The sequence below is a fragment of the Otolemur garnettii genome, unplaced genomic scaffold, assembly GCF_000181295.1.
Source record: "Otolemur garnettii isolate 467f Iridium unplaced genomic scaffold, OtoGar3 scaffold00003, whole genome shotgun sequence".
Classification (NCBI taxonomy): domain Eukaryota; kingdom Metazoa; phylum Chordata; class Mammalia; order Primates; family Galagidae; genus Otolemur; species Otolemur garnettii.
In genome coordinates, this window is record NW_003852398.1 from 22,509,946 (window position 1) to 22,519,635 (window position 9,690).

Sequence of the window (9,690 nt, forward strand, 5' to 3'; positions counted from 1 at the left end):
GTTAAGTGCTTCTTTACCCAGAGGCATCCTGCATGCTGCCAGGTCATGGCAGGTAGATGTGAACAATGACTACCTTCACATAAGCCTGCAGGCCTCCCTTCCTTCAGCCCTTTCCTAACATAGTAGTCACTGTCCACACCACTATTAAAACTTCTTAATTAATTTATTTTAGACTTCTGGCCCTTGTTAATATCCAATGTTCCTTGAGAAAGAAAATACCTGAAGTTGTTCTTAATTATCAATATCTAAGTGTCAACAAATGTTAGCTCCTTTACAGAAAGCCCATCTTGCTTGAGGGAAAGAAAAGCTTCCAGGCAAGAATGAAGGTCATGGGGTGCAGACCAAAATTATCATCTAGATTTGGTTCTGGCTGTAACTTTGTGAACATCAAAATTATACCTGCACTCAAGTTAGGGATTTCTGGGAGACATTCCATGTGAAATATCTAGTTCCCCCGTGGAGGAACTGTAGTTGCTACAAGTAAAGCCCAGTTACTCTATGCAATTGGAACTATGGCCCCTGTAAGTCACTCTCTGTCTTTATTATCCTATTTGGATGAATAGTGCACAGTGTTCTAGTTCAGTTGAAATGACTTGAGAATGGTTTATGAGTCAGGCACAGTGGTCATGGTGAGAAACCTACTAGTCTTAGGTTCAGCAATAAGGACATAATCTCTAGAGGCCCTGCTTCAGAAATGGCACAGACATGGAATGGACAAATATGGAAAATAGATAATGGATCCACAGTGATTTAATTCTTGGTGATATTTTCATTTTATGCAAATACCAAATAGAAAAAAAAAAAACACCCTGGCTATTTGAAAGAAAAACAGGAATTAAAAAAAAAAAAAAGGGAAAGAAAAAACTTAGTGTTTGACCAAGCAAGAATCCTTTCACAAATCTGCCAAGAGAGTTAAAACAAATATAGATGTTAAATAAAAGGCCCAGTTACCAAAGAGCAAAATTTAATGAAAGCCAGAACTGTTAAGTATGGATTCCTGTTGAGAAAAATGTCAATCTCTTTCAGAGTTTTCCCAATGCTCTATTTTTAAGAAAAGAGTAGTAAAAATACATAATACAAGTTAACTTTTTTCTTGCTTTTGTTTTTGCTTCACCCCTCCACTGATGAAAAGCATTTTCTACTGGAGTCTTAGACCCCCTCGCAGTACAGACCCGCATTTCTAGCACAGTCTCTATGAGATCACGTTACTGGTGGGCTCAGTGGCTGGAGAGGCATCTTACCAGGCCAAAGGCAAAAGGTTTTTGAAGCTTGTTGATGGTAGAGGGTAATTTCCACCTCTTCTGAGATGCAGACTCTCTAATTGTGGGTCACATCAGATTCTGCAGTGGTAGGCTGAGGGAGGAGGAAGATCTGGTGCAAGGGCAGGGGAGTGTGGGGGTGGGCATCAGCTGGCAGTAGTGAAAAGTGATAATTCATCTTGAGGGTCCTGCTTCATGGACCGTGCCCACATTACACATGAGAGACTGAACAAAAACACTTGAGTTAAAAGGGTGAAGAGTTTGATTTTGGAATGATTCTTTGCTATGGCTGATGACGGGAGAATGAGAGAGACATAGAGACGGTGGGTGTCCACTGAGAGAATCCACGGATAAAGCTGATCATTGCTCACTTACCCCAACCCAAAGTAGGCTCCAAATCCTTTAGCATGTCAATTGCTAATGACAACCCCTAGCAAAGAAGACTGGATAGAAGTAGAGGGTAAGGAAACAAGCCAGAATACGGTTATCAATAAAAGCCGGTGACACATGGCACGCACTGAATCATGCACCTATGAGAGTCGATGCTGGAGAGCTGGAAGCCAATTGCACCAAGAATGAGAGCTGGGGTCTCCAAGAATGCTATGTTCTGGGGACTCCCACTTCAAACCAAAGTTGCAGTCAGCCTGGGCTTCTCTCCGTGAACCATGTCACTTCTCCAATCTTCCTTTAGTTCAGCTTTGGAGTTACAATCATAGGTGTATTGACTCTGCTCACTGGAATACAATGTCCTTGTTCTGTCTTAACCAGGGGGAAGGTCAGCCTCCTTGGGTTAGAAGTTGGGATCAGGGATCTTATGGTCTCTCAATGTCATTATCAATCCATTTCCCCTATCTTTCTTCAAATAGTTTGGTCTTGGGTATCTTGTTTTCTAAAGATGACAGAACATTATCTGGCCACATGCTAAAACAACACTCTATATTAACATAGAAATCCAAATTTTCTGCCTCAGTATAATCCTAAACTTCATATTTGGTCTCTCAAACTTAAATCAGGGTGCACCATGGAAAGCTCTATTGCATGTGGGCTTTGATGAGGCTTCCTCTTCCAAAATTCTCCTTTTGCATTTAGCTTGCATAGCATTGCCCCCCTCCCCCCCGCCAGAGGCTCCATAGAGAGAGTCTACTCCACAATGGGGTTCCTACTCAGATGTTATGCAAAGTAAAAGCAGGAATCATGGGCAATATTTACCAGCTGTCAGCTCATTCCAAGCTCTATTTGGTTCAGGAGGCCAACTGCCCTTCAGCCACCAGAGTGTGTTTGAGCCTGAGCACACCAGAAGTTGAGGTCAACTCTGTGAAGAAATACACCATACCATCTATGGCCCCTGGCTCTTACATATCAAAGGAAGCTTTTTCTGAGCAGCAGTAACTTTAGGAGTCCTTCTCTGACTGCACATCTGCCCTTGCCCTCTCCACCACCCTCATGCTGAGTTGCTTCTCATTTGTGTTCTCAACTAAATCAGTGCTTAGGCTGTGCCCCACCTGGGGAAGTCAGTCCACTTCTGCAACAATGTTTGTCTCCTTCCAAGGCTTGGAGCCAAGGAGTGGAGGATAATGTGGAGAGCCCCCATGGTTTAGTTTGAAGGTTGCCTTTTCCTTTTACTTGCTTGTAAGGTGGAACAATTCTTGAATTTCCAATCTGAAAACTGAAGAGAGATGGGTTGGGGGTTGGGAATAAGAAGTGAGGAGAAGGAAAGGGCCTAACAGAAACTGCAAACCATGGAGATTAGTAAGGAAAAAAAATTGCACACACTAAGACAATCAACAACTGAATTAAAAGAAAACAGTCCAGTTTCCCTCATTAGTGTTCCAGTGGCTCCACTGTCAGAGACACAGGATTCATTAGACAGGGTTACCCTCCCCTTATTGCAGTACAGTGTTATTCATCATCCTCATTTAGCAAACAGAAAAGGGTGAAGGAATATCAAAAAAGGAAAAGGGACAGTAAAATGGTTTTTCAATTCTTCAGAAAAATCTGTTGAATCATCCTCCTTGTGGTCGCAGTGGTTGGTGGTGGTTGCGTTTCATTTTGTTGTTTTTGGCACTGAAGGGTTTGGGATGGGGCTGGGGGAGCCCAAGTCTGCTCCCCAAGGGTCTTCGTCTGCTCCAGTTACAATCCCGTGGCTCCCAAGGGCATTCCTGAACTGTGGCTCATGCAGGGAATTGATTGCATGGACTTGGGGAAGTCATGGCTGACTACCCGGCCATTCTCTCCACTGCCACCGCCGCTGGCTCCTGCCCCACTGTTTCGGGGGAGGGTCGATGTCCGTATGGCTTCATTGATGGATTGCTGTGGGATCAAACAGAAACCCTTTTCAGGAGGACCGGGGGTTCTTCCCCGGGTCCTTGGCAATGATTGGCAAAGTGAATGCATCAAGACTGAACTAAACATGTAACTCTGACTCTCCTTCCCTATCCAACTACTTTTCTATTCTACTATGCTAATCCTGACTTCCCAGTCACTGGTAAAACTGGTGCATGGCTATGGATGAGTCTGATCCCCTCTCTGGGCCTGGGGTTTAATGATTAATGAGGTGTGCTAGACTGGGTGAACCCCTCTCCTGGGGTTTAATGATTAATGAGGTATGCTAGACTGGGCGAACTCCTCTCTGGTTCTTACATTCAGTGATTCCTAAAGGTCCGATATGTTGTTGGTATTATTGATGATGATAAATGTAGCAACACAACCAAGTGGAAAAGTTTCTGGAAAGTGGGTTTGAGAAACTTAGATTTTAGTTCAGATAATGATATCAGCTACTTGCGTGAACTTGTGCATCTCTCTTTACTTTTCTAAACTTTTAAAATCTCTATGTCTATAACATAATGATTATCTATGCACCTATAGACTTTTATTAGCAAGAATAGTGCTACTGAATGAAAAATGTTTTTAAGTGTTAAAAGAAATTGAAGGTGTGTTATTGTTAGGTTAAAATAAAAGACTGCCTTTGATTTGCTTCAGGAAAAATGCTATCCTACCTCTAGCAGCAAGTGTTAAGGGAATGTAAGACTTCTTTGAAGAAAGCATATGCAAAATGTGATTGGAAAGGGGCATGTGCTGAATAAAATGAGAATGCATTCTAAAGATCTTCATCTGTGCCTCAACTGCTTCCCATCAGCATAGAGAATCAGCACTTCCAGAGTGACATATCAGATCAGCACCATGAAGCTTTTGGTTTCTAGAATTTTGGAATTCTAGATTCTAGTCCTTTTCTTGATCTGAAAAGGACTTTAAGGATGACCCCAGAATCACATAATTGAAGTGGGATGTTCAAGGTCACAAAGTAGGTCTAGAACTGTATCCTATTAGACAAGAGGAAGGGTTCCATTTAATGTTCCTTCGGAGAAAGAAACTTCATGACATGAAATCCAAACCCTTATCTCTTCCTGCCTACTTCTTCCCATTTAGAGACAACCATAGAATTTTGGTTCTTGGTGGAAATCAAGATAAGGCAGAGGAATTATCTATGGGTTGGAAGGTTTCTTTCTCTAAACCTAATCTTATCTCTTTTTCAAGGCTTATTCTATTCTTCCCTCCTCCCAGAAGTCTTCCTAGACTACACCAGTCTACCACAAGTACTAGCCCCTCTTGTAATGTTTCTTCCTTAGGTGTATAGGATTTGTCTTCTGTAAGAGAGCTGTTTGGAGGAAGGCAAGGGCCATGCCTTCTCAATCCTCAGCCAGCCCCTGGAGTGCCCAGCATGCAGTTAGATGCATAATAAGAGTTTTTGAATTTGTCTAAGAAAAGTCAACTACCTAGAATCTTTCTCAAAAAGCTTATAGCTTTTTCACTTGCATATTGCCATGATTCTAGTAACCAAAGAAGTTAGTTAACCTACTGTTCTCAGGCAGTGATAAGTAGGGGAAATTTGATCTAATTTTTGTTTTGCTGTTTTTTTTTTTTTTCCTGATAGCTTTCTATTACTGGCAAGGAATTCTGACAACATTTTAAAATGTTCGTTCTTTTTAAAATCCATGATTCAGACAGATTTGCCCCATATGATGCTCCACCCACGCTGGTTCTGTCTCCTTCTTCTTCTCAAACCCTGGGACTTGATTTATTTACATTTTCCCTTGGCTGTTCTCCACTGTAGAGGAAGTGGGACCTGAATTGAATTCTTCTAAGTCAAAGGCCAAATAAATGCTACAGCAATGCTACACAAGGGAAATGTGAAATGAAAACATGAGGAATTAATGGTTATTTATTCTCACCTAAAAAATGTTTAAAAGAAAATAACATTTTATTTATATCCATGGGAAATATGGAAACTTATATAGATTAGCTTGGGAGGTCTATCCTTCATTTTTCTCTGCCACATCTCTTTAATTAAAAAAAAATAAAGTTTACACAGATCACCTTGGTCTCACATATTCTCATGATATGTCATTGAAATTGGTGGTGCTTCATGGATTTATCTTAAAGAACAAGATTGATGATGTGGTTAACATTGGTGCTTGCCAAGGTCTGAGATAACTTAGCCAGACAGGTAACTAAAAACTTCTAAGGTCATACCATTAGAATTGGTTTTCAAGGAAGCTGAAGGTTTCACAGGGGTCAACGACTCCATCCCCCTATCATTGGGGAGGGTACTGCCTTCTTACTGGCTTCCTTTCTAATGCATTTATGAAATCCCAGGAGAAGAGATTAATAGAGTTAAAACTCTGGGGTGGAATGCAATGTTAAAAGTCAAAGTTAGACCACTAGTTCTCAAACTTCCTTGCATAATGGAATCATCAAGGAAGTTTTGGGAAAAAAATCTGATTCCTAAATCCTACCTTAGCGAAGCTGACTAAATAGGTGTGGCCTATGGTTTGAACACATAGAGTTTTAAAAGCTAGAAGGTTGAAACACACTCACTTTACAGAGAAACTGATGACTTACTACTGACTTGTTTAAGGTAAGCTAGGGACAAGGCAGATGACCTTCTAAACATGGTTCTTCCTACCCCTATAGCTAAGCTGTCATAAGTTCATATCATTGCTTCTTTAGGAAATGTGGTTCTCCTTTGTTTACCCTTGACATACCTACCAGTCATTCAAAATTCATTTGTGCAGTTGTGGCCATTTTTTTTTTTAAACTGAGGCTCAGAAAGGGATGAGTGAAGTCTAATTTCAAATTCTCCCAAATTGGCCCTTCAGAGACTCATCTCTCTAACAGTGACTACACCCAAACTTCTTAGCCACTTGCTTTTCTAAGAAAAGTCCATCCAGCCTCTTGCACATCATAGAACATCTTAATAAAAGCTTAAGACTCAGTAATGACCTCATCTGGGCATGTGTGCCAGAAACCAGAGTGACCACCTGCTGTGGAGGGCCCTCTCCCAACTTATCAAGTCTCTTAGCTGCTGGTTAATTCTGGGGAAATGTGTGAGCTGTCAATTGCTGTTGCTTAAACATGCCCCGGGTGTGTGCAGCCACCTATAATTTTGAAAGGTCGGCAGCTCTCCTGGGGTTGGGAGAGGCTCAGGCTTATTTTCCTATGGAAACAAGGTGGTAAAAAATAAGGGTGGTTATCCTTAATATTAGCTAAGGCCTCAGGTTCTACTCTGTTTTCTCAGGCAGGGGGGAAGAGGGAGGGGGTCTGAGACTTCTTTCAATTTGGAATGTCTTACATTACACATTTTTACTACTGCATGACAATTTAAATGCTGTGGGCTGCCTGAAGTCCCTCTCTGAGTCCCTCAGTCACACATGCCACCCCCTTTCCCTCAGGTCTTTCTGTGTTTCAGAGTCCCGGCCTTCATCCCATTCCTGGTCAAGAGTTTGAGTCTTGGGGTCTCCAACATTTGTGTATCCTTGGCTGATGACTCTCTTGCTCTGTTTCATGCTTCAGCTCTGTTAAATGTCACCTGTGACTCTGACCTCCCCAGCCCCCACTGTCCCATCAGGTCAGGGCTCTGCTCTACACCTGACAGCACTAACACTCATTGAACGTGTAAGTGTTGTTTATTCTCTGTCCTCTTCATCACACTCTCAAAACAGAAGCTGTATCTGTTTTGTTCCTGACCATATCCCCAGTGCCAAGCATCACCTGGCATACAGTGGTGCTCAGTATGTCTTTGTAGAAGGGACACCTTTAGGGTGCCTTCCCACTTGTCTCTGTGACACTGTTTGTGTGTCCTGCTTATTGACACATTAAAGAGACACACAAAGCAAAACAGGGGATTAAATACCAAGGTTAGTCTCAACAACTAGATCAGATAAACCCAAAGGTAGGGCTGCATTTCACTTGTCTTTGTGTACAACACTGTGTCTGGGACTGGAGGGACATATAGGAGGTGCTCAAAATTGCCATGGGGTTGATACAGGAGAGAGAAGTTTAGAAGTGGCCTGACTCGTATCAAGAGCCTGGGCTTTATAGAGGCCATGCTGGAGCTCTCATTCCTGTCCTCTAGCTCCTGGCTTGTGTGATGCAGCTAGGACGAGCCACTAGCTTCTCTGAGCCTCTACCTCTACATCTGTAGGACTGTAAGAACAACACATTACATGGTTAATAAAAATGTATTGAAATCACTTTTGAGTATAAAAGTTACTAAAAAAAACTATCCTTGCCTCCTTCCTTTCCTCTCTTCTTTTTCTCTCTCCTGCCCTTTTTCCTTCCTATCCCCTCTTCTCCACCCTCTCTCATCCATGAAGAGTGGAGAAGGGTCCTTTAAAACTGCTGAGACACAAGAAACTGGCCCTGCAACTAGTTTAGGGGCTCAAAGCCTAAAGAATTAGTCAAATACTGTAATCAAGGGAAGAAATAGGAGTGAAAGTTCTTGCCAAAGGCCCTCGACCCCATCGATTTGGGTCTCCATGTGAGGTTGGGGGCTGCCCTTCCAAAAAGGGCTACTTGCTTTTGGAGAAGGCAAAACACAAAAAAAAAATAAAGAAAACTTCAAAGATGGAAAGTCTGAGAGGTGAGTGGAATACATTCCACTTATCTCTTTTGAGTATGAGAGGAGTTGATGGAGATTTAACAATTAAAGGCTGAGTTGGTTAATAAAGAAAATATATTTTCTGCAGCTACAAGATGAAAAAAAATTCTATTAGGAGCTTCATTGAGTTGGGCAGAAGTCATACAATCAATGAAATTAATTATAGAAAATCCAGGTGGAAGACACTGAATAAATGATTCCAAAGAACCCTGATGTTGGCTTTTGAGAAATGTAACATCTTCATTGTAAAGGGAAGGGTGAGAATGTCTCTAAGAAGCTAGATGACTCAGTGGCTGCTTTCAGAGTGTTTTTTTTTTTTTGTATTACCTTGAATATTGTGACTTCGTAAAGGTCAACACTGTCCCGGTTTTAAGACGACCCCAGCCTTTAGCCACTCTTTAGCTTCTACTATCTGGCAACAATGATTAGTGGGAGCTACAGTTATTTCAGAAGAAGGGCTGGATGTTTAGAGGTGAGGTGTCCTGTTTGCTTGAATGCCTAGTCTCATCCATCACATTTTATGAGTACAAACATATGGGGCCAAAACTACCTTGGTTGGTATTGTCATTCCTGAACTGGGTGGTTTTGCTGGCAATATTTGCTTAAACTAGGAGTGGCTCCTTCCAATGCCTTGTCTCTGCCTCTAGGAGACTTTCTCTTCTACATACAATGCCACACTCATTTTACTAATACTTACCCTAGGTGTGGGGGATGCCCAAAAAGAAATGAGGCACAGCTCCTTACCTTAAGGAATTTATACTCTGTACACCTCAAAAAACCTAGCACACAGTAAAAGTAAAGTTTTAAGGAGGATGTAGCTGGCCACTAATGACAGCTATTATCATAAATACTAGTTATCATTGCCATTATGATTATGATTATTGTTTATTGAGGACTGCTATGGCCCAGGCATTTTGTCGAGTCCCTTATATCCATTATTTCATACATGTATAATCCTTACAACAATTTTATGAGGTACATACTACTGCTGCCCCCATGTTATAGAAAATGAGGACCAGAGAGTTACTACAACTTGTCCAAGATGACACAGTTAACAAATGGAGCAGATAGGATTTGTGCTCATTCTGTTTCCAGGCCACCACCCTGCCTCTGTCCTGGGGAGGACACTCCTGTGTCCTAGGTGAGGCGGACACACCTGTGACCATCCTGTATCCTAGGTAAGGAGGACACGCCTGTGACCTGTCCTGGGTTCTAGGTGAGGAGGACACGCCTGTGACCTGTCCTATGTCCTAGGTGAGGAGGACACGCCTGTGACCTGTCCTATGTCCTAAGGGAGGAGGATACTCCTGTGACCTGTCCCATGTCCTAAGGGAGGAGGACACACCTATGACCTGTCCTGTGTCCCAGCTGAGGAGGACACACCTGTAACCTGTCCTGTGTCCTAGGGGAGGAGGACATGCCTGTGACCTGTCCTGTGTCCTAGGGGAGGAGGACACGCCTGTGACCTGTCCTGTGTCCTAGGGGAGGAGGACA

The 9,690-nt window shown here is 42.4% G+C and overlaps 1 protein-coding gene across 1 annotated transcript in view; it reads right to left on the reverse strand.

Annotated features, from left to right (window-relative positions):
• Nucleotides 1-3,033: 3,033 nt before the first annotated feature.
• The window catches only part of GRIA1 (glutamate ionotropic receptor AMPA type subunit 1), a 311,205-nt gene continuing 304,548 nt past the window's right edge, over nt 3,034-9,690 (reverse strand). Inside the window, exon 16 of the mRNA XM_003782253.2 lies at nt 3,034-3,590. Within this exon, the coding sequence (XP_003782301.1) occupies nt 3,390-3,590 (201 nt within the window). The 3' untranslated portion in view covers nt 3,034-3,389. The remainder of the gene's footprint in view (nt 3,591-9,690) is intronic.